We start from the raw sequence: 26,444 nt of genomic DNA, 5'->3' as shown, positions 1-26,444 counted from the left end.
CACAGTCCTAAGAGACACTAAGACACTATTCCAAGCATTCAAGGAATATAAAAAGAGGTGTGCTGGGCAGACCAAAGGCCAGTCTAATCCAGCATCTTGTTTCTATCCTGGACAACCTTGTGTGTGTCAGCCCATGAACAGCTCATCAGAATGCCTCCCTTAACTAGTACTTGGAGGAAATACTTGGAAGTACTCGGAGAAATAAGCCCCCTGTCAACTGGTTAATAGCTTCAAAGGATCCATAGTAAGAAGTTAAAAGTAAGGTATAGGCCTTTTAGTCATTGTTAAAGCACAAATTATCTCAGCTGTGGCTAATCTTAAAAATGGGTTCTGTGTAAGGATTTAATTCAACACTGATTATTTGTGTGTGTGTGTGTATGTACACACACACACACACACTTTTTAAATTCTGTCGAATGCTTATTCAGTACAATTCTGAAAATGAAAGGATTTGATGTTCCAAAACAAGGGGAGATGGTCCACTGTCTTTATCCATGATGTGATTAAGAATTGGGAACATTCTTGTAGGAAAAAATAATTGCTGGTTCTGTTCTCAGAACCTTGTACAATCGATCTCACACTTCTGTTTGTTTAAGAGGTGATGGAAGCTCACTCAGTAGAATAATACATTTTTAATTTAATTTCACTTTTCACAGTCTTTTAACCAAAAGTTAAACTAATATGTAATGCATGATATCTGCAAATACAAGTTTTACTTATAACCACTACAGTCACAAGACTCTTGTCTTAAAGAGTTAAGAGCAAAACAAGGATTTAAAATAAAGCATTGATGGTAAAGCTAAGACAAAATTATAGAACCATAAACATCAATTGATCAATTAAACAATGTATTCTATCTCTCACCATACACCCTTTGGAATAATTTGGTTTTCAAATGTTCCAGAAGGACAAACAGTGGGGGACAATCTAATTTCTAAGAGGCTGTTCCACAGTAGAGACAAGTAATTTATTCCGCAGTACTGGTACTCAAAAGTGCTTATCACTCTCTACCCACTATTCCTCACAGAAATGAAATGGGTTGCACAAGTTGGGCGGGCCAATTTTGTTTGCAGTATAAATCTAGAAAGTGTTTTTGTATAGGAAGGAATAGGCCTCCTTGAGGATGATGACATCTGGTAACAAGAAACTGCATATACAGTATTTATGTGTGGGTATAAGCAAAACTTTCCTTATAAAAATCAGAGTTGTGTGCTGCCAAATCGTAATAGACTCATGATAGCAAAAAAACAACAGTTCTGCAGGAATCAAGTAAAACAAAATATTAAAGATAATATACACAAATAATACAAAATGAGTAAACTAGGTAACAAAGTCTAGCTTCAGATGAAACACAGACATTTCTCCAAAGGTGGTCCATAAGATTTCAGTTTTCACAGCCCTCCAGAAGGTTGCTGTCAGTCTGTCTTCTAGGTGGAAAGCTATAGGGGGTCCATGAAGGAAAAATAACACCTTCTGACTTAAATTATCGACACATCATGGAATTGGAGCATCACAAGCAGCTTTTCTTGGGAAGATCTCCTTGGATAGGTCAAATCTAGTTGAAGTAGGTGGTTCTGAAAGCACTCTGGTGCCAAAGCATATTAGTTATATATGTCAAAATCAGCACTTTGAAGTGCACCAGGAACTTACTGATAACCAGTGCAAGACCATAAAATAAGCATGGTATGACCATAGTGACTAGAGCAAGACAAAATGTAGCCTGCTCAAGTGGCCATCAAATGCAACTCCATGTAGAGTGCTTTGCAGAAATCTACCTCTGTAACAATAAGGATGAGTTGCTGAGGCCAGGTCCCTCTGCTCCAGAGCTGGCCAAAGGCTGTCCTGGCCACAGTCCCCACCTCTCCAGATGCTATCCTGGCCACAGTCCCCACCTCTCCATCTTGCAATAGCTGCAAGTTAGGGGGAAAAACCCAAGTCACAAGCCTATTCCTTCAAGGGCATTGTCGCTACCTTGGGAGACAGTTCTGGAACTGGCAGAGTACTGTAATGAATAAACTGTAATTCTGCATTGCTAAGCTTGTTTTGTCCCATTCAAACTCCAGCAACTTCCAGACACTGTGACAGGAGTTTGACAGCACCCCCAGCTGGGCCATAGTTGACCGTATGGAGCTGAGTACAATCAACATGTTGGTGGTAGTGCACCCTAACAGCCAGATGATCTCACACAGTAGTTTCCTATAGATGTTACATCTGAAACAGAACAGGACCAACTCATATGGAACCTTATATAAAAAAGGTCACATATGCACATGCACACAAACCCTATCCTGTAACATTAACTTTGGTTACAGCTACTGTGAAAAGCACATAGTTGTAAAAATACTGCAGTGCTGTCCTTTCAGCATCACTCCTAAAAGAAGCTTAAAAAAACAACAACAGATGATATGGTACTTTCACTGCACAGAGGCTTTCACCTCTAATATCAGCAGTTTAGTTTCCATTAACTTTCTTATTTATCAGGAATTTGCACCAGTTGATTTTAGCTATATGCTACAGTACATATTGGCTGTATCTGTTTATTCCACAAGAGTATTTTACCCTTTTTTTTTATTTATTTGAAAGCTAATGGGGGCATATAAATGTGTATCTGGGTCGTTTGGAACCACATTTTTCAATACTTATGCTTCCAAACATACTGTTAAAGAATTGTGATTTGCAGCAGACTGAAAGTGTCTAATATCAAAACAGATTACAGAATTCTGACTAAGGTATGGTCATCTTAACTGACCAGTGGATATTTAACACTAGAGGTACATTTAAAGAAAACCTAGAAACACAGGCAGGATACCATCATACAAAATGCAAAAATACAGCCATACATCTTTACTTAATTACTATTCTGTACAAGATCTCCAAATAGAGCCCAGGCACTAGGCTACTATCATTATCCCATTTTTAATGTGGTTTTTTTTTAGTACCACTTTTTGAAATGCCAAGGTCATGTCAAGTTAAAATACTTCAATGCTAAGAATATAAATACAATAGAGATTTAAAGAATTGTGATTAACAGTTTTAATTGCTGCATTCTTCTTCATGGGATTTCTATCTTCTCTCTTTCCTTTGTGCAAAGTGGTTCTAATAAGTGGTTCTTATTTAACCCTTTGGCTGCCATTTGGGAAAGGTCAGCACATTTCAGATAGAGAGCTAGATTAAGATGTTGCACTGGCACCAGGGAAACCTAGGTTCAAGTCCACTCCCAGCTCACTGGGTGATTTTGGAGCAGTCACTCTCTTTTGGCCCAACCTACTTCACAGGGTTGTTGAGGTAGGGGGAAATGGCAGAAGGGAACATCATATATGTCAATTTAAGCTCTTAAACGAAAAGGTGGAGAAAAACAAACTACCATGATCTGCATATTGAAGCTCTTTTGGCTGCTCTTCCTGCAGTTAACCCTATGAGCTGCCAGGTGCTGAAAAATCTTCTCTTGGTCAATTTTTACCATATTTTGTCATCTCGATTAATCAGAAAGTCTGTGGTCTTCTCCTTACAATCATTATCTAGGGGACTACTAAGGAAACCAAATTACATGGGTATCTGGATTACTAAAATAACCCAGTGAATATTTTGTATTTACCATCACTTACTGCAGGGCTGTACAGCCTGAACCCAGGGCTACAAGCAAACTCTAAAGATTGTCAACATATTGTAATTTTAATTGATTTGATTAGAGGATAATTTTATTAAATATTTGTGATATATGGCAGGACCTGGGAACATGGAGAAGAAAACAAAACTGTTGAAAAAAGACATCTCAGCCCAATGGAGGGGAAAGCATGAGAAAGAGAATCACTGTAACTCTGCCCTAATTATACCAGGTGTAAGTTCATCTTGAAAATTACTTTATCTGGTCTTCAATATTTTGTTACATTACCCTGTTAGCAAGACCAATCTTTCCAGAAATCCGAGTGGTCCTTTTCCTGAATTTGCCAGCCTCACAATATTTGTCTAGAGAAGAATCTATCCGTGTCTTACCAGGAACTCTGGAAGATGAGTAGAGAGACACCTAGAGCATCAGCAGGGGAAGATCATATGTGAAGTTGACCTCATGTTTGAGCTTACACTGTGGTGACTTTACCATTAAAGAGAAGGGTTAGGATGTGATTCATTGGTGTGCCAGTTGCAACCCTTCCTGGAGCACAACTGTTGCCATAGCAACAGTTTCCCATGCCCTTGTTACTTCCAGGCTAGATTACTGCAATGTATTCTGTATGGGACTGCCTGTGAATACTACTCAAAAACTGTAATTGTATGAGATGTAACAGCCCTCATTTTAATGGATAAAAACTGCAGTTCATGTATAATACCTGTGCTGTGGACTCTGCATGGGTTGCCATAGGCTTCTACATTCCTTGTGGAGTATGGTGGTACAGAAACTAAAATAGATGAATACATGTATGCACACATAGAAACTAGTGAAGTTGGTTAAAAAGAGAACCATCATGGTGCAATGATTAAGGTGCTGGACTGGGCCTTTGGAGATCCTGATTCAGGTATCTACTTGAACATGGAGCTTGCTGTGGCTTATGTCACCATAAGAGGAAATGTGGGATGTAAATGTAAAATAATAATAATATGAAAACATTGTTTGTAATTTCCAAATTTTCCCCAACCTATATTATAAGAAGACAGTTTTTATCTTACTTGCTACAGAAAGTTAAATACAGGTTATCTAAAATGTCTACCGTAAACCACTTGCACTTCTAAGTTTCCAACAAAAAAAAAATCCCTTTATAAGCCATATTTTCCCATGCTTCCTTCAAAAACTTACTTGTATGATCTGATCCTTCCAAGATTTTTGTCCCAGTGGGATATTTATACTGTAGCAATAAAAAATACCCCTCTGCGTTATCTAATGTTCATGTAGGTCAGCTGTGGGTCCAACCAACTGGAAGAGACATTCTCTCTCTCTCTCTCTCTCTCTCTCTCTCTCTCTCTCTCTCTCTCTCTCTCTCTCTCTCTCTCTCTCTCTCTCTCTCTCTCTCACACTCACACACACACACACACACACACACAGAGAGAGATGGGGGGATAGATGTAATTGACTCCCATTAAAAAAGGATTACATCTTCAAAATTGTGCTGGACCCAAACTGACAGTGATAATAACCCACAATCCCAGGGCTTGTAAAGTATACATTTCACATGTAACTGTAATGCATGCAATTGTACAAAATCACTATAGGACATTTCATCATGTCTAAATAATGGAAGGTGCATATTGTTTGAATTACTAACACTCAAAACATTCAGTACAAGTCACTTGACATTAATTTCCTTGGTCAAATCTTTTTTGAAATAAGTCTGTTTTGACAAGCAATTTACTAAGTATCTTTGTAGAGAGAGCTAGGCTTGATGGGTTGTTGCATTAGCTACTTGACATTTGTCCCCAGTCAGACCGGATGCCACATGAAAAATTTACTCTGGCAAAGGGCTCCCAGGAATAAACAGTTCTCTAGTGTGACTCACGGGGGGAATCGAGAAGGTGAGCGGAACTTCAACTTGTCACGGATGCACTGTTCTGACAAACATAAGTAGATGCTAATGGCTAAATCGTGACAGAATAAAGTCCCACAACCATATGGCTAATTGCCACAACAATATCTTCAGTGTTATTAATCAAGTTTTCATAGTGTGCCATGATAATTGGAATAATTAGAAGCTGCATAGGCATTGCTTTTTTCTCTCTGTCTCTCTCTCACACACATGCATACTCTGCAGACAAGCATCTAGAAGAACCACTATTTCTATGCTGCATTATTTAGTGCACTTTTTCCAGCAAATATGGTAGTTAATTAATGAATTCACTGTTTTTTCATCTGAGTCTTTTATTACCAACTAGGTTTCTACAGGAATATGTGGATAATTAAATGAGCCTATTGTCTTCCACCCAAAGTGGCTACATTCCCACCGTGCATCTCTGCTATCTGTAGGCAGTTTACTTTAGAAAACATCATGTGTGTTAGTTTATAAGTCATATGTAAAATAGAATATGACTGCAATCCTATATATTCTTGCCCTGGAGTGATTCTAATTGAAATCTATGGGACTTGACTCTGAAGTACTTTGTTATCCAATCATTCCTTAACAGGCAGCAAATATAAGAACTGTATGTCAAAAATGTGTAGTAAAATTAATAAACCATATATTAAAAGTGTGGTGAACATATATACGGCTTTGTGTTAAAATTCTTTAATTGCTAAATTGCATTTAAAAAGCATACACGGAGCATATTTTTAACACTGCCAAGTGCAACATATCAGTACAGTTTTAGTACTGTAAGAGCTCAACAATGCCAAAATTATATGCTACATCTGAACTAAAGATGTAAATAAACCATCAATTTAGCACTTTTTGCTTCGGCGAGTACTTAAATCATCATCTTCATACGTTTTGAATGGGGCTAGTTGTTTACTGGCTCTTTCTAGAATTGTATAGGCAATGAGAAGCCACCCAGTATTTCCTGGGTACATGCATAAATAGTTATTCAACTGGTCAGTAAGTATAACTGGAAGATTAACGATAATGACTTTCTTCATGAATGTATGAAGGCATTAGCCAAACTAATGGATAGAAATGGACTGCTGTCTATGGCCTTTGAAGGGCAGCTTAATTTAGTTTCAGAACTTAATTTAGGCATAACATGAAATACTGTGATGACATAAATCCATCCTGTTTCTGCTTTCTGAAAAGTTAGCTTTTCCTTCATCAAGAATTTCCAGAACAATATACTTTGAAGTGTTCTTAAGCTTCATTACAAAGTAGCCTGAGCTACTGTACTAAATTGAAAACAGGCTTTGATCGAAGGTCATCAGATGTTCCATTGTAGCAGAGCAGCCCTCCACAACCTGGATGATCTACAGCTAGTCTGGAAGTACAACTTCCAGTATTCCTAAACAGCAGCATGGGAGGGTGCAGTTGGTACCTTTAATTCCAAGCCATTGGCAGAGCATTAAGCTGGAAAAGGTGCTTTCATAAGACTATGTTTTAAAATTGGAGTTAGTATTTTAATCAACTATTTGCCTCTATTCTTTCCTATCTATTCTTGGCTTATCCTGGGAGGAAGCTCTGGAAACATAGTATGTCCTTTCCTTCATCTATTAAATTTCATATAGAAAGAAGAGAAAGAACATTATTTTACCCATAGAACTTTTGCCAATTGGTTTTGGCACTAACAGCTCATGAACAGCCTTCCCCACTGCATTACTTTTCTTCATTGCAGTGAGTAATAGTCACTTACATGGGAGAAAATAGAGAAGTAAGTTCATGTAAACAGTTGGGTGGCATCAATTTTTCTTTTCTTGCCACTTCATCAAGCTGTCTCTAGTTCTGGTTTTTCTTTTTCTTTTTTAGTCATATTAAAGTCCTTTTTCAGTCATTCAGCTTAAGGCATATGGGTCTTCACTCTGAATAGAGAATGGTGTGTGCTTGCTCGTTTCAGCCTTTTTGTCTCCTTGACAATAACGTGTTCAGTTGGGAGTCTGAAGGAGAGATGGTCTAAACATGAGCACCCCTTATGCAAAACTCATATTGGTATATATTAGATCTGAGGCAGCATGGCCATTGTCATGTTATATTCTCTATTAAAACTATGAATGCATGTGTATACCTGTCTGAATTGATGCATTCTTCCATCAACACATCTTTCAGCATTCTTGAATAGCAACAGTGAAACCAAGAGAGATTCCAGAATACTAACAATAGGTGATAAAGCAGCAGATTATTTTTACTCTGTTTCACTGTATTTACCCTGCCTCTCTTAACAGTAACAATAACAGTAACAGTAACAGTAACCACACCTATTATTTTTAAAAGTCTCCTAAGAGAAGATAATGGAAGAAAACAAAGGAAGGCATACCAACTTCAGGGAAAAACTCTAATTTTCCAGATGCCATTTTTAATATGAGAGCTTGCTTGCTTGCTTGCTTGCTTTCTGTGAGATAGGGCAATCTGAGGCATATTTTACAGAGAAAGAAAATGATGAGAAAAAAGTGCAGTGGGAAAATATGTTACTCATATATTGTAATTTTTTTTACAGAAACAGTATAAATACGTTATTCCAATTATGTCTGAATTTCCAAGGTGTTTGAATCTGTTTTGTTTTTTGTACTTTTGTCAGTTAAGGATGAACACATTACCTACTGTGTGGAAAAAAGTTGTGTAATAGCTTGCAACCTTAGAGAAATATGACAGCTACACAAACTACCATCATTGAATGAATGTTAATGGAGCGTATCTTAAGATTTTTTATAGGAGTGTATTAATTAGTAGTAAGAGAGCCAGTTTGGTGTAGTGGTTAAGGCATCAGGCTAGAATCCAGGAGACCGTGAGTTCTGGTCCTGCCTTAGGCACGAAGCCAGCTGGGTGACCTTGGGCCAGTCAGTCACACACTCTCAGCCCTAGGAAGGAGGCAATGGCAAACCACTTCTGAAAACCCTTGCCAAGAAAAGTGCAGGGACTTGTCCAGGCAGTCTCTGAGAATTGGACACAATTGAATGGATTTAAAAAAAAAAAAGTAGTAAGGGATTTTATTGACTTTGTAAGCAGTTATATAGTTAGCCTTTGTAATAAAGTTGTCTTGACTCAACTTGATATTTTGGAAAATATTATTTCAAGAGCCATTTACTCCTGAATTCTTCCATTTGTTCTGTGAAGTAAGAAATGGTACAAGAATATTTGAGCCTAATATTTTTTAACATGGGTGGGATATAGTCTTGTTGGAGAGGCAGTTTAGGGGTTGTAGTAGTCCTTGACATGGCTTGGGTTTGTCATACTATTTCAACATTTTGATCCACATTATAGAGGACTATTCATATGGTTTTGCAACTATCACTGCTTGTCAAAAGTGCAGATACTATTCAGGGTAATATTCCAATATATGAAGTTTATTGTATACCAGAAATTCTTAATGCTTCATACATGGGAATGGGTAAATGAATTATTATATAATATTGAAAGACAAATCTATACTTGACTTTCAAACATAGATTGTTGATACTGTCCTTTGTCAGTGTTGGTCCTCTTTCAGCAGGAAGAAATTTTAAGTGGTTTGATCTCATGTTCTGTTTTATATAGTACTATGTATTTCTATTATTTTTCATTTTGTTTTCCTTCTAGAAATTTAAACATCAGATGTTATGATGATACCCAAATCATGGTTTGACAGTGTTTTTGAAATTATTAGTAGCACTTTGGTGTTTTATTTATTTGTGTCATACTGTTGATCCAGTTACCCCTGATTTGTACCTGCATTCATAAAAGACATTATTCTCAGTAATCCTTAATAAAAATAATTTCTTTTGAAAGTTTAAATCTGATGTTTTTTAAAGTCATTCCAGAACATTAATTTTTCTCTCTTGCAGGTCATTATTAAACTACTGTCTGTGGATAGTAATTATGGATTGTTTTGAGATTATGGTTTAATTACATAGAAATCATGTGTAAAACACAGGACTGTGCATTTTAGCAAGGAGATAGTAGTAACTCTTACTATCTTAAAAAAGGTCCTTCAGTATTTTTGGTTGATTTGCAATTGCTATGTTGGTGTGGTAAATACGAATTATTGTGTTACGAAATGTGATAAAAGGGTGCACCGTCTTGAGCATTGCAGTCTGCAGGTGTAGCAGATGTGAGGCTAGAATTAACAGGACAGAACTACAATTAAACTATAGACAACCATTCAAAAGAAAGGGACTCCTCTTGTCCAATGGTATCATTAAGTGAAACTTAGATTGTCTCTACATATTGAAAAGAGCAATAAAAGTGTGTTAATTAGTATAAAAACATTCCAACTCAGAACTTAATTCTTTAAAGCATCCTTTTGTTTTATAGGAAGGAAAAGCATGCTGTAGTCAAGCCATTAGAGATGATAGGGGTCCTTGGTTTATGGAAACTATAATGTTGCTGAAAAGGAACAGGTAGCAGTTAGAATACAGCAATTTTCAATTGTGTGAATTGTACATACCCATTGAGTCTGCAAGGCTGAGATCCTTTTGATTTTAAAAGCAGAGAAGTCCATTAACCCTCTACTTCTGTGAAAACATAGTAACTCTTGGTTCGCATGCATAATATTCCCAAGAGGCAATTTAAAAACAAAAGAAAAAAGCTACACTGACAGAATTGGGTTTAAGCACAATAAAATATTTATATTACCTATAAACAGTTAACACTGCTTAATAAAAAGATAAAGAAAAGGGGGTTTCTGATTTTGAAAAAAGTCTAATCCTATTATATCACAGTGTATTCCCCTCCCTCTGCCCACAGAGACATACATTCTTCGTAGTGTATTAGTTTTATCTGTTTTTATCACTACCTAATATACATTTCTCATGATCCGCAAGTCATAAAAGTTTGGTGAAAAGAGAGATATTTCATGCACAGCCCAAGTAATATTTGTGACACTGAAAAGTAGTAATTTTTGTACACCAAGGAGTAATCTTCCACATCTTGTGCAGAATATTAGTAGAATTAATTGTGCAAAAATTAACTCTGTTCTGTGTTTCCTCCACCTTTTTAAGTTTTAGAAGTTCCAATTTGTAGCATGCGGAAGATATACTGTGTTGTATTGTATTTGTCATTTAAATTATATAAAGAATTTTATTATATTTCTTAGTTTTAATTGCATCATCTAGTAGCATAAAACAAAGCTGAAAGTTACCTCTAGTGGTTATAACTTTATACTCTAAGTGACTACTTACTAATTTGGTTTAATGCCATATTCAAACAAAGCATTTGGCTCAGTTATCTAAGACCTATTAAAGCAGAAGGAAGACACACTCCATAAACATTTGATCAGTTCCATAACAATTTTATAAATGAGCTCATCAGGAATATAAGATGGTACAAAGTTTTGCTAATACAACCTACCAATTTAACAGCATTTCAAAAGTAGTGCTTTTAAAGACCTTAATACCTTTCTTTAAATAATCAGGTTAATACAGAATTTGACATTTTCTGAACCACATATAGGTTTACATACAGGGGGTTGAATCCAGTCTTAGCACTACTTTCATAAAGAAATTTCAAACCAAATCATTTAATGTGCCTCCAACTACAATCATGTGTGGTACATCTAGTTATGTAATAAATTGGTATGCCTTGAATTTCTCTGTGAATTATTAATCCTCATCTGTGATGTGCAGTTTATGATGTGTTCCTTGGAATTTCTTTCTAGACGATGGATAAGGCTTCTATTTGGACGAGAATTTCTCCTTCAGGACCTTCTTGTTGTCTGGGATGCTTTATTTGCTGACAGCATCACCCTTGATTTAGTTGACTACATTTTCTTAGCCATGTTGCTATATATTAGAGATGCATGTGAGTATTCTTATCATATTTTAAGTAATACATATAGCTTACTTTTGTACAATATCCATTATTTTTCTACTTGATAAATTGTTTTTTTTTTAAGAAATAGATGGTGTCTAATTGTTATCATATGAAAGCCATTACATTAATAGTAAAAATCATGTTAATGCTCGTATTCCTGCTAGGCTTCTTCTAATATACAGAATTCTAAGTAGAATTGAATTAAGTACTGTCCAAAATAAGTATAGATCGCCACCTTCTGTCAGATATTACATACTGAGTAAAATATTTTATACTCTCTTCCTCTCCCTTTCTCTTTTTATTAACCATATTTAGTATGTCATTTATTCCAATTAATTCAGAATGTTTATTATAATTTGAGAATTTTTAGAGAAAACTCTGATTTTTAGATAGATACATAATCTGTTATAGAAAATTTGGAGTTAAAAATCTTTCTTAAGCAAATAGAGCTTAGGGATCTTGGGCAGCTTAGAAGTAAATAAAATACATTTGTAATGTAATTGCAAAATTATCTCAATTGTTTGATGAACATGTCTGAAAGCACAAGATAAATGAAGTAAATAGTTATTAATAATTGGGCCTTCTAGTTTATGAATCTACTAATATTCTAAATGAAAAAATCTGTAACACCTTTGTTGATACACCTCTAAAAAAAAATAGTGTTCTTTAGTTGACCTGAAGGAGTCACCCAAGCCTCCAACACACCTGTACACCTTTTTATAGCCAAATCTTGAAAACAATTATTCACATTTGATTTTTTTTAAATAGCGTGTTGCCTCAAATGTTCCATTCTCAATGCTCAGAAAATGTGAGGTTGGCTCCAAAAATACATTTTGATTTCATCTAAAAATGATTTGGGTTGGCCTGCCTGTATCCCCAGCCTCAGTTAGATCTTTTCTTTGATTAGATTGTTTTCTATAGCACATTGAATTAATGCTCATACATTTTTCTATGCTATAAAAATGTAGTTTTATTTTTTAAAACACGGCTTAATCCTAGGCTTTTCTGCACAATACCAGTGAAGCAAAGGAGATGGTGTTCAAACCTCAGCACAAATGTAATGGGAAGCTTGCAAGCTGAGTATTTCTCATCGCCATCTCTTACACAATGCTAAAAACTTCAGAAATTCTTCTATATGAAAGTAGATGTAGTCTTTGATAGACTTTGAGGGCTCTTCTGAGTCCAGCAAAGATCTTTCTATGTAGGCAATAAACTTACAATAGATCACATAGTAATAGAATAAAAATTAATATAAAGCTGAGAGAGGAGTTTATAAAATGGAGCATTATTTAAGAGTTGATCTTACAGGTAACCTCTATTATGTCTGAAGTTGCAATAAAGGTTAAACAAAATAGAGATTTGAGAATTTAATCACACTTGATGCAAACGGCAGACAAGTTGGAAATGGATGTTTCGTTGAATTTTAAACCCACTCAAAGTGCAAACTGCCAAATTATCTGAAAAATATCCTGTCTATAGATTTGCTTGGTTTTATACATTCTGAAAGATTCACATAAGGCATTTTAAACACAGCTGACTTGTTCCAATAAGTACATCCTTAACATAAGCAATGTACTCACTGTTTTTCTATAAGCAAATAAAACTGTTTGGTGTGGTGGTTAAGGTGCTGGACTAGAAACTGAGGAACCATGAGTTCTAGTTCTCTTTTAGACATGAAAGCCAGCTGGATGGCTTCAGGCCAGTCACACACTGTCAACCCAACCTACATCACAGGGTTGTAGTGGTGGGCAAAATAGGAGGAAGGAATATTGTGTACACTACCTTGAGTTAAACAAAATAAAGGTGGGATGTAAAACTAATAGTGAATGAATAATAAAATAAACAAAAATAGCATTACTGAATTATATAAAGAGTGATATATTAAAGCAACATATCTGTTCCATATATATTAGCAATGCTCCTATTCAGGATGTCAACCAGCCAAATTTTTCTCCAGTATGGTTTTTGAATTCCATTTTTCTTATTGCAGATTTCCAAATTGTTTTTCTAATTGATGTTCAGTATTCCATGGCTACTGAATATGCTGCTTTCCCAATTTTTGGGATGGGGTGGGATGGCAGTGAGGAATTACTTCTGTAGTTTCTTTGATATATTTTTCCTGTATGCTTATTTTTTAAAGAAATTATCTAAGGATTAACCATTTCTTAAATTACCTGAATGAGAACATTCAAAGAATAGTAAATAAAAGGTAAATAAAAATGACTGGATTCAGCCATGGGAGCATGTATTCAGACAGGCTATCAATATATAGACCACGATCCAGAAAATGATAACACAATTTATGTGAGTCCAAAATGACTTTTTAGAGAATGTTGCATGGGAAATTGACCTTGTTTGAATCCAAGAATTCAGGTATAATGACTGCAAAAGAAAAAATGTTGGATTAATTTCCAGATAAAATGAGCTACGTTTCTAGAATATTTTTTATGAAAAAAAGAACTTTTTCCATGATTATTTTTAAAGGAGACTGGAAATTATCCATTTCAAATATAATGTAGAAGTACAAACTGAATCCTCTAAAATAAATCAGAGCATTATAATGATCAGTATGAATTAGGAAAACTATATTTATATGATCTACTAATATTGTTTATTTTTTTAGAGTGACTTTGAACACATCCACTGAGAGAATATTAGATAAGGCTCCTTAAAATTTTCATTTTGCCCAAATCCTTCAGAAGATAAATGATGGGTGTAATAATAATGTAATATATTAAGAAATTCTTTCTTAGGGAAGTTCTGCTGTTGCCATCCTCCTACTCCAGCATAAGTTTTTGTGAGGCCTCAGGAAAGGAAAAGACAGCAGACATGAGTCATAGGATCAGAAGAAGCTCTTTGGGAGCAGAGCTTTGTTCACCCCAATCCTATTTTCATTTCCTTACAAATGCCTAATTTATTTATTTATTTGTGACAGGGACCTTAAGAGAAAGTAGCGAAGGGTATGCGTGTGTAAACATTGAATACAGAGCTAATTATATATCAAACTTTTGTTATGATGCATGCTTTGAAATTCTAAATTCAGAATTCTTTTTGCATAATTTAAATAATGTTATCCAAGACTGCACAGTCTTATAAATGTTTAACAGTCTGCTCTTTTTATAAATTCTAAACTTATAACTGTAACCACCATCTTTTGAAATTATTATTTTGAACACCATAGTGCAATCTTGGCCATGTTTGATCAACTTTATTTGTTTGTTTGTCATATTTTTCTACCGCCCATCTCGCATGCAACGACTCTGGGCAGCTATTAATTATCAAAATAGCCAACCAGGTTTATCAGAACATCTGTCTATAGATTTGCTTGATTTTACACATCCTGAAAGGTTCACATAAGGCATTTTTAAACAAAGCTAACTTCTTGCAAAAGATCAGTTGTCTTCATATTTAGTCATAAATGCATGATTGAAGACTTGCCTTTTACAACACGCTGTAATAAAATAAGTACTTGCCATCTATGCCTCCACAAGCAGTGTACATTAATACAAACAGAGGAAAGCAACACTACACTTAAAACCAACAACATCAACAAGAATAAAGCCAAAATCAACATAACAATATATATTTGGGCCCCACCAAACAGACACCCAACCTTTCAAAAAACAATCTCACCTGTCGTCCTGGCCCAGAGGATGGGGTTCAGGGTAAAGCCAAGTTTTTAGAGCCTTCCTGAAGACTGACAGGGTTGGAGTCAACCAAAATTCACCATTTGGAACAAACATGGGCTGGCATACCTGACGTTAACAGAGGGGTGTTTTAGCCTTTGTGCTCAGTGACCTTAATGCTCGGTCTTCTGAGAAGAAACCTCTGCCCATCTCTCTAAGAGAACTCATAATACCTCCTGTGATTTATTGTGCCATCCTATGTCTAAGCCTACTTATTTATTTAGAATATAGTGCCACTCCCACTGCCAAAACGTCTAGGCTTATCTAAGCTCTACTTACTTTAAGGCCTGTTAGACTCAGAGATCTGTTACGCACCAAATCTCATTCCAAAAACAAATCATTTTCTCCTTCAGTTTAAACCCCAGGTATTGTTAGCATCTCAGTTAATCAATTGGAACGTAAATGGAATTACTCCCTTAATTCATAAATTTATTTTTATTTCAATATTACATCATACAAGGCATCTACCAATTTGAATTTATGAAGGTTTTCTCCTCCTGCCTTGAAAGATGAGCTAGTAGCTTTCTTCCCAGGCTTCAGGCTAGGGTGGATGGAGCCTTTTTATTATTTTTATGTGAGCCATTTGGAGTCAGCCAATATTATATATATTTAATGATGATGATGATGATGCCACATATTACATATAAAGTTGTACATGTTTTCACCTTACACTTGTGAGGAAAAATTACAGTTTAAAAAAAGAAGACAGACTACAGGTTAGTATTCTCTAGGGAGAGAAATTTCTAGATGCTATAATCTACTCAGTGGAAACCCTCTTTGCGTGTTTAATATTATCAGTATTTTTTGATGCTGAGGAAAGCTTAACATCTGGCACTCTTCTATTTGTTTTGTTTTCAGGCACTGATGAAAGAACAGTTTCTTCTCTGCTTGCTTAGTCTTCACAGTTTAGATTGTATCTTGTGTTTCATTCTTTTACAAGAAATTGATTTGTATTTGCAGTTGTTCCCGTTAAACAGTAGTTCTTGAAACACCGTATGAAGTAAACATTTCATGACAACCCCCCCTCCTGAAAAATCAAAACATTTTTCGCAATGACCAGACCAAACAAACAAATGAATTGGGTGTCTAAAGTAAATAAAAGGGTGTTTGTTATTTGTTTTTTAAAAAATACGAGTGTGTGCATGGCTTTTCATAAAGCCAGAATATCCCTGTATCATATCAATTGCTGTCTGAATTTTTTAACGATTACTAGCATTGGGAAAACCTGGAGGCATTTTCAGTCTCTCTTGCTAAGCTTTTTTGGCAGCTGGCCTTTACCTATGCCACCATCATCAATTTAATTAACAGCTCTGTGGAATACTATGCACATATTTACAATATATTTCCCATACTGCTGATTCAAACATGGTGGAAACAAAGTAATATCTTAGATGATGCCATTACTGCAGTTGTCAAAGTTCTGAGCAGGAAGGCATGATTTAAAGCACATGCTTTAAGCATGTCTGCTGGAAAGGAAATTTGTTTCTCCCCAAAAAAGCTCAGCCAGACCCCATATGAGAAAAAGCACATAAGAAGTTACAAATAACCCGGCCTACTTCAGTTCACAGAAAAGCAACTGTAATTCTGTTCATTTTCACCGCTGTGGCATTGCATTACACATATGACAATACAACTTGTATAAATCTCCATCCCTCTGCCCCAGTATAGCAATCAACATATTGCTGCATCAGAAACCAAGTAAGCGCAGTCCAGCAAAGAATTATTAAGAAACAGGATCAGAGGTATTAATCCTATTAGGCTTCAGGATTTAGGAAGTAATACCACATAAAGATACCTACATAATTTTCTCTCTGGAAAACAATGAGACATGGACGTTGGCACCTGTGTTATTATAAGCTTTTAAAATCACTAATAATGACTGTCCTTTTTAAATTTGCCTTGTGCTAGAAGTTTAACACTTTTGCAGTTGTTTGCAAACAAATTTAATACTGATTCATGTGCTGTAATTTAGAATCTATTTTATAAATTGGATAGAAATTCCATAAGTACCTTGTTTTTTTATCTTATTGAGAATTTAAGATGCAATAAGTAATAATCTTTGCCATTCTATGGGTTTTCTTGTGTCTTTCCCATAAGTTGTGTGATATTTTGCAGAACTTTTGTTTTCTTTGTTACAGAATTTTGATCCGAGATACAAGGATTTCTTTAAATGTGCTCATTTGAGGTTAAATACCACTAAATATAGATTACTTCTAAGTACATTTATCTATATCATCCCCAATTCATAAGATTATATAGGATTGTACCATAAAGTAATTTATGTAACTTGTAAATTATTCAAATCAGTGTTTGAATTATCATTATATTCATTAGGCTATTATATTCATTTCTTCAGCAAAGGATCGTTACTTGTCATGGTGCTGGAGCTTGAGCACCTCAATGATGCCATGAGCTAAACTGTGAAGGGCCACCCAAGATGGGAAGGTCATGACAGAGAGGTCAGACTAAATGCGATCCCTGGGGAAGGTAATGGCAACCCACCCCAGTATTCTTGCCGTGAAACCTAAACGGATCAGTACAACCACAGATATGTTGGTATACCATCGAAAGATGAGACCCCCAGGTCGGAAGATGGTCAAAATGCTACTGGGGAGGAACAGAGGATGAGTTCAACTAGCCCCAGATGTGATGACGCAGCTAGCTCAAAGCCGAAAGGACAGCTAGCGGTCGACGGTGCTGGTGGTGAATGGTGAATCCGATGTTCTAAGGATCAACACACCATTGGAACCTGGAATGTAAGATCTATGAGCCAGGGCAAATTGGATGTGGTTATTAGTGAGATGTCAAGATTAAAGATAGACATTTTGGGTGTCAGTGAACTGAAATGGACTGGAATGGGCCACTTCACATCAAATGATCACCAGATCTACTACCGTGGACAAGCAGACCACAGAAGAAATGGAGTAGCCTTCATAATTAATAGTAAAGTGGCTAAAGCAGTGCTTGGATACAATCCAAAAAATGATAGAATGATCTCAATTCGAATTCAGGGCAAGCCATCTAACATCACAGTGATCCAAATATACGCCCCAACCACAGATGCCGAAGAAGCTGAAGTAGAGCAGTTCTATGAGGATCTACAGCACCTACTGGACAACATGCCTAAAAGATATGTTATTTTCATCACAGGAGACTGGAATGCTAAGGTGGGCAGTCAAATGACACCTGGAATTACAGGTGAGCATGGCCTGAGAAAACAAAACGAAGCAGGACATAGGCTGATAGAATTTTGCCAAGACAACTCACTCTACATAACAAACACTCTTTTCCAACAAACCTAAGAGACGGCTTTATACATGGACTTCACCAGACGGACAACACTGAAATCAGATTGACTACATCCTTTGCAGCCAAAGGTGGCAGACATCTATACAGTGGGTAAAAAGAAGACCTGGAGCTGACTGTAGTTCAGATCACAAACTTCTTCTTGCACAATTTAGGATCAGACTCAAGAGATTAGGGAAGACCCACAGATCAGCTAGATATGAGCTCACTAATATTCCTAAGGAATATGCAGTGGAGGTGAAGAATAGATTTAAGGGACTGGACTTAGTAGATAGGGTCCCGGAAGAACTCTGGACAGGAGTTCGCAACATTGTTCAGGAGGCGGCAACAAAATACATCCCAAAGAAAGAAAACCAAGAAGGCAAAATGGCTGTCTGCTGAGACTCTAGAAGTAGCCCAAGAAAGAAAGAAAGCAAAAGGCAACAGTGACAGGGGGAGATATGCCCAATTAAATGCAAAATTCCAGAGGTTAGCCAGAAGAGATAAGGAATTATTTTTAAACAAGCAATGCACGGAAGTGGAAGAAGACAATAGAATAGGAAGGACAAGAGACCTCTTCCAGAAAATTAGAAACATTGGAGGTAAATTCCAGGCAAAAATGGGTATGATCCAAAACAAAGATGGCAAGGACCTAACAGAAGAAGAAGAGATCAAGAAAAGGTGGCAAGAATATACAGAAGACCTGTATAGGAAGGATAACAATATCGGGGATAGCTTTGACGGTGTGGTCAGTGAGCTAGAGCCAGACATCCTGAAGAGTGAGGTTGAATGGGCCTTAAGAAGCATTGCTAATAACAAGGCAGCAGGAGACGATGGCATCCCAGCTGAACTGTTCAAAATCTTGCAAGATGATGCTATCAAGGTAATGCATGCTATATACCAGCAAATTTGGAAAACACAAGAATGGCCATCAGACTGGAAAAAATCAACTTATATCCCCATACCAAAAAAGGGAAACACGAAAGAATGTTCAAACTATCGAACAGTGGCACTCATTTCACATGCCAGTAAGGTAATGCTCAAGGTCCTGCAAGGTAGACTTCAGCAATTCATGGAGCGAGAATTGCCAGATGTACAAGCTGGGTTTAGACAAGGCAGAGGAACTAGGGACCAAATTGCCAATATCCGATGGATAATGGAAAAAGCCAGGGAGTTCAGAAAAACATCTATTTCTCTTTGATTGACTATTCTAAAGCCTTTGACTGTGTGGACCATAACAAATTGTGGCAAGTTCTTAGCGGTATGGGGATACCAAGTCATCTTGTATGCCTCCTGAGAAATCTGTATAATGACCAAGTAGCAACAGTAAGAACAGACCACGGAACAACGGACTGGTTTAAGATTGGGAAAGGAGTACAGCAGGACTGTATACTCTCACCCTACCTATTCAACTTGTACGCAGAACACATCATGCGACATGCTGGGCTTGAGGAATCCAAGGCTGGAGTTAAAATCTCTGGAAGAAACATTAACAATCTCAGATATGCAGATGATACCACTTTGATGGCTGAAAGCGAAGAGGAACTGAGGAGCCTTATGTTGAAGGTGAAAGAAGAAAGTGCAAACGCTGGCTTGCAGATAAACCTCAAAAAAACCAAGATTATGGCAACCAGCTTGATTGATAACTGGCAAATAGAGGGAGAAAATGTAGAAGCAGTGAAAGACTTTGTATTTCTAGGTGCAAAGATTACTGCAGATGCTGACTGCAGTCAGGAAATCAGAAGACGCTTAATCCTTGGGAGAAGAGCAATGACAAATCTCGATAAAATAGTGAAGAGCAGAGACATCACACTGACAACAACGGTCCGCATAGTTAAAGCAATGGTGTTCCCCCTAGTAACATATGGCTGCGAGAGCTGGACCATAAGGAAGGCTGAGAGAAGGAAGATTGATGCTTTGGAACTGTGGTGTTGGAGGAAAATTCTGAGAGTGCCTTGGACTGCAAGAAGATCAAACCAGTCCATCCTCCAGGAAATAAAGCCAGACTGCTCACTTGAGGAAATGATACTAAAGGCAAAACTGAAATACTTTGGCCACATAATGAGAAGACAGGACACCCTGGAGAAGATGCTGATGCTAGGGATAGTGGAGGGCAAAAGGAAGAGGGGCCGACCAAGGGCAAGGTGGATGGATGATATTGTAGAGGTGACGGACTCGTCCCTGGGGGAGCTGGGGGTGTTGACGACCAACAGGAAGCTCTGGCGTGGGCTGGTCCATGAAGTCACGAAGAGTCAGAAGCGACTAAACGAATAAACAACAAATTATATTCATTTATGTTGATTTTGAATGAATTTCAGTATTAAGACTGCAAATCTAAACACATTTACTAAATTACTAAAGTGTAAATGAACACAATGGGATTTATTCATTTCTTTATGAGATTTATCCCTGCATCAGTCCTTAAATGACCTTAAGGTTACATTTTAAGTAATATGGACATTAATTAACCCTAACACTCTTCCGTAGCTATATTTCAAAACAAAACAAAACAAAAGTTGCTTAGTCTCCCACCATTGTTCATAATTATTTATATACAAGGATTTCTTGGTTGCTGTTTTATAGCACCTGTAACTTATTTAGTGTCAATATTCTGATCATTATTGAATCCAATCCATTTACCAAAATTATTTAAAAATTATATCATTCCTAGTCTTATTTCCAAGAGACAAACAACAGAGAAAGTATAAAATCTGGTTTCAGTTAGAGTGTTAAAAAGGAGTGTTTGAAGAAAATAAATCAAATGCCACTTCACAAAACCCATTAAGGACCTGCTAACTACTTTCAACATTGTTTATAAAACAATGTTGAAGGATTTCTTATCATAACTGCCTTTATAGTGTGCTACATTTCATTTGATTGGTTCTATATAATGCATAGTCCATTTATTATATTCAGCAGAAAGATTTCTTGACTGAACCCATTGTATTCCATTCATTATACTAACTTCAAGTAGAAAGGGAGAAAAAAGCAGGTATCTGAACATGAACAAGAAAAACAAAAGAAAAAAGAAACAGAACAGATAAAGAATGAGCAAGATAAGTGAAAGCTTTACAAATGAAAGCAGATTATAAAATTACAAGCTGTCGGATCAGCAGCAGAAATGAAGATGATAAAGTGCCTTCCACTACCAATTATAATTATTCATTTTTGCCCTGTCCTGCATCTTTTCCTCATCAACTTCTTCAGGGAAAGATGGGAAGGCACGAAAGGATGACTCACATGAAAGGAGAGGGGGACAGGATCATTCTCTTAAATGTTCAGTTCTCTGAAACAGCCAATATATTTGTATGATTTTCATTCAGTTGTAGTGATATTTCCTTGTCCTCCTAGAAGATTTATCTCCAAGATTTTTAATTAATGAAAAGAATATTGTTTATATAACTGAAATTTTTAAAAACAGTTAAAGTTGTTCTAAAATATGCTTGCAAAATAATACCGCATAGGAATGATCTGTAGGGCAAATAATTTAAGAGTAACTATCAGGAACTGCTTAGACAGTTCCAGCAGATGTAGTGTCAAGGTTTAGACTGTACTAAAGAAATAAAGTAGTTTACATAATAAGTAGGTAGCTACCTGAAGATACGTATTTATTTTCACTTATAATTAAGTTCATTTTCCCTACCTTGCCAGATAAAGATAGTCATAAGGTAACTTAGCTTACCTCCTAGAATTAGAAATCTAACAGAGCTTAATTTTAAGAGGGATTGGGATGAAACTCTGTTCTTTATGAATAGAATGAAATCAGGTTTATTATCAATTGTTTGGGAATTAAATTGAAACAAAGTTGTTCTAGAGCATAGTTGGTCCCAGTTTAGAATACGTTGAAATCAAGATGTTAGTCATGATCAGTCCTAGTTATGTTGATGGTATTGGATGTGTTTGCAAATCTTTGCTGGAAATGTGAAAAACATGGACATTTTATCATGTTTGATGGAAGTGTAAAAAAGCAAAAAAAAAAAGGACACAAACACATATATTAATTCAAAAGATTTTAAAGGTTAAAGTTTGACTGAATCCAGAGACTTTCCTTTTAGGACTAATCGGCGGCAACTAGAAAAAAGTCATGGAACTTAGTTTTTGTATTTGACAACTGCAGTGAGACTACTATATGCTCAAAAATGGAAAGGTTCAACTCTATCCACAATGGAGGAATGGTTGGTGAAGATGATGGAACTTGTGAAGATGGCCAAATTAAGTTCTTTGATTAGAGAAAAAATAATATTTACATTTATGGCTGACTGAAAACCCCTTATAGACTTTTTGCATGAAACGGGAAGAAATGCACTTACGACTTGTGGTTTTGATGATTAGAAAAGAATTGGATAATAGAAAAAACAGCTTTTTTTGTAATCATAGAGTAAGAGGTAATTTTGTAATAGTACGTATATTTACTGCAAAGGAAATCAGAAGCTTATTCTATTTCTTTTTACTCTTTCTGTACTTTAGCTTTTTTCTTTTTTTCTGTCTTTTTTCTTTTTACTCTCTATTGGTTTGTGTTTTTATGTTCTTTGTAAAACTTGTAATAAAATTTATTGAAAAAAGCTTTGGATGTGTTTAGAACACATCTAGAATATATTAAACACACTGGATGTGGAAAAGAGTAAAGTGTATTTTGATGATACTGGGTTTATTTGAACAGAATTATCATAATTTTAAATTTGTTTTGGGCCTAAATAAGTGCAGTTCTAAAATTTCACCACCACTACCCCAAAATGATGAGTTCTGATATTGATAGAATCCTTTCCCTTAGCAATTCTCCTCCTCTTCCTCCTGTTCTTCTTTCTGATTACTTAGTATTTTAATCATGGGGATGATTAATGTAGTCTGCCTTTCCTTTATTGATGGACCAAGTATTTATAAATAATTTAAAACTTTATTTAACTGTACAAGTATATTAATAGATAATATAGATATAAGTGATTTCTATTTAGAAATACAGAACTTACAAATATGCTTATTTTTTTCACAATGTCTAACAAATATAACTATAAATATGCTAGTTATCACCTTTTCCTTTCTCTACCTACCAGTTTTCCCCTACCCCTGGCTTCTCTCTTTCCACCTCTGCCTTCCTTATAAGGAAATGCCCACTTAAGTCTTTACTGCCTTATAGCCAAGCAACTATCAGCCATTTCATTACAGTATTTCCTGTTCTTTTAGTGATATCAAGTAATTATCAGACTTGCTTGGGCCTTCTGATGCATTACCCACCTATTGGAGATGTTCATTCATTAATCTTGAAAGCTCTTTTTCTCAGAGACCCAAAGGTAAGTTATGCTAAATTTTGTCAACTGCCAAATTTGAAAAATTCTAAACTAATGGAACATTCCAAATGTGTTAAACAATTAAACAAGTGAAATTGGGGGCAGAAGAGGGAGGGACGGGTTGAGCATGGAACAGAGCAGCCCAGTTCAAAAAGATTCATCAAAAGACCTTCTCAAAGTTTGGATGGTCTTCCAAAATAATTCAGGATCTGCATTATATGGGCTATTTGGTAGAAATCTGGTACCATTTCACTTTTCATTCATATAAACCATTGTTGGTTGGAATCCTAAGGATTGATTTCAGATTCATATATATGTAGAACTGACTGACTAAAATTACTGAGAAGTCATTCATTTCACTGAGTTCTAAGTATAAAGAATCTGAGCCAAATACGTAATATTTAAAATGTTCTCCCTGTGTGTTTGACAAATAACAGTTTTTTTAATGAATGATACAGGTGTGTTTGACAAATACTGTATCAAGTTTTTTTTTGTAACTAAAGCCACAAAAATGTATTATCATAAAGACATATTAAGGTTTGCAATAAGATGACTATTAATATAATTGTTTGTATCCAGATATATGAAATTAAATACCATTTGGGCACCAAATATCCTTAAGTTTTAAAATAAATATACAATTGTGATTATATTTCTAGAGAACCATCCTTACAGTCTGAAGTCTTAATACACTATTCATAGTTAATGCTTTCTGAAAAAATGTCTTTAAATATGCTCAATAGCTGTATAGAACTTACTTTTAATGTGAATATTTCCAACCTCCTTCAAGTGCGTAAAATTTTTGTTTTAATGCTAAACAAACTCTATCATCTTACCTCATACTTAAAGCATCTAAGAATGTATCTTGAAGATCTGAAATTTTTGCACTTAGGAAATTTAAAGCAGAAAAAGTTCTACTGTACTTTTAAAATATCATGTTGTTCTTTAACAGGAAAAAAAACAGTCATGGATTTGGTTACTGTCCATTTCCCAGAGTCCACTGTATTGTGGACTCTGGGAAATGGACAATAACCAAAAGAAATTGGTCAGGAAAAAAGTTATGTGAAACATCTGTGTTATTTTTCTGTATTTTTAAAAAAATAAGACACCTATTTCTGTCTTCAAAAGAGATTTCTCATATGGCTGTTTTAAACACAGCCATTACAGGCATACTGAAGTTAAGGTGCCTGTAATTTAATCAACATTCATAAAGCCTAACCATTACATAACAGCAAAGGGTTGTTAACTTCATTTTATTTGTGGAGAAAATGTGGATTATATATGACTGGGATGTTCAGTACAATACCCAGGTTCACAAAAGTACCTCTACATATTTTTCTTAGTACCCGGCAAGCTCTCTGCCTCCCCTAATTTTTTGTAGAATCATACTTACTTCCAAAAATGTCCATTCTGGGAAGCACCCTTCAAAAAAAAAACAATACAGAGAAATTAGAACTGGTTCAAAGAAGGGCAGCAAGAATGATCAGGGGGCTAAAACCTTGAAAAAAGAATTCTGTGGGAGATGCAATAGTATTCATCAAACACCTGAAAAGAAATCATATGGAATAAGATTAAGACATCTCTTGTTCTGGAGCACAGGACACAGATTAATGTATTTAAATTACAGGAAGGCAGATTCTAATTGAATATTAAGGGAGAAAATCCTAACAGTGAGTAGATTTCAACAATGGCAACAATTATGCAGAGAGATTATAAGATTCTCCCCTTGATTCGACGTGTTCAGCTAGAGGCTAGACAACTATCAAACTGTCTGTCTGGGATTCTTTAATTTGTATTCCTGCACTGAGCAGGGTCCAAATGGCACTTTCTAACTCTCTGTTGTATGCTTCTGTTAATGTCTGTTGATGCCAAATCAGCCCATAAGTCTAAATATATTTGCATGTATTTTGAATGATTTTATCAAAATTTATTTGCTCTTGACTATCATCTTACTAAATGCAAGATGACAAGTCCATCATTTCAGCTGCAACATTTGCAAAGCACTGTTAGTTACAAAACCAAACCACTAGAAGAACAAAGCCTGTACAAGTTGGAATTAAACTTAATTGCACTTGGAGTAGATGCTTTGAAATCCAGAGTCACTTTCATGAGATAGGTGGCTATGTAAATTTGATAAATAAATAGATAAAATAATTGTGCCCTAATTTACTGTTTAATTTAAATTCCAGCAATTTCATTAGGACTGCTCCAAAGTTTCCTAAGTCTCAATCCAGCTTAATGAGTTTAATACATGGAAGGAATATTTTGCTATGGAGGGTAAACTCCCAGTTTTCTTTTACTTAATACATGTATTCAGAATATACATGCTACATTCCATATAACTGCACTTCTTCAGAATAAAAATATATTTCTCAAAATCATCTTGATACAGAATTGACAGGATTTGAATGAATAATGTACCTTGTGAGAAATGAATAAGTGGAGAGGTTCCCCCCTCCAGGTTTTTTGGTACATCATATGCTTTAACATGGAAAATAGATACATAGGCATGGCAATCACAAAAATGTAAAGAGATTAAAAACAGTTCTAACTTGAATTGTTCAAATAAAGAAAATTTTTTAAAAAATCAATTAGAAACAAAAGTAATAGAAAATGAACATATTGTGTTCCTTAAATAACCAGATGTTCTTTTCTTCCTGAAGGCAGTCAAGCCTATGAATAAAAGGTTGTTTTAAGTTAACTGTGAATTTTGCAAATCTGTTTTACCCCATAGCAAATAAAATTCTAACACAGCAACAGAAGCAGAATCATTTCATCTTTGTATGTGGCTATGGTTGTTCTAACCTTATCACTGTGGCTTAATATGAAACTCAACAGTAATA

General features: G+C 35.6%; 1 protein-coding gene across 4 annotated transcripts in view; it reads left to right on the top strand.

Annotated features, from left to right (window-relative positions):
• Positions 1 to 26,444, top strand: part of TBC1D5 (TBC1 domain family member 5) — a 273,988-nt gene that overhangs the window by 198,112 nt on the left and 49,432 nt on the right. For all 4 annotated transcript variants that reach the window (XM_063303859.1, XM_063303858.1, XM_063303861.1 and 1 more), the window contains exons 14-15: positions 11,191 to 11,333; positions 23,498 to 23,604. In XM_063303859.1, the coding sequence (XP_063159929.1) occupies positions 11,191 to 11,333; positions 23,498 to 23,604 (250 nt within the window). The remainder of the gene's footprint in view (positions 1 to 11,190; positions 11,334 to 23,497; positions 23,605 to 26,444) is intronic.

This window comes from Candoia aspera, chromosome 4 (genome assembly GCF_035149785.1).
Source record: "Candoia aspera isolate rCanAsp1 chromosome 4, rCanAsp1.hap2, whole genome shotgun sequence".
Taxonomy (NCBI): domain Eukaryota; kingdom Metazoa; phylum Chordata; class Lepidosauria; order Squamata; family Boidae; genus Candoia; species Candoia aspera.
Note: the sequence above shows the minus strand (reverse complement) of the source record. Positions and strands in the feature narration are given on the sequence as shown.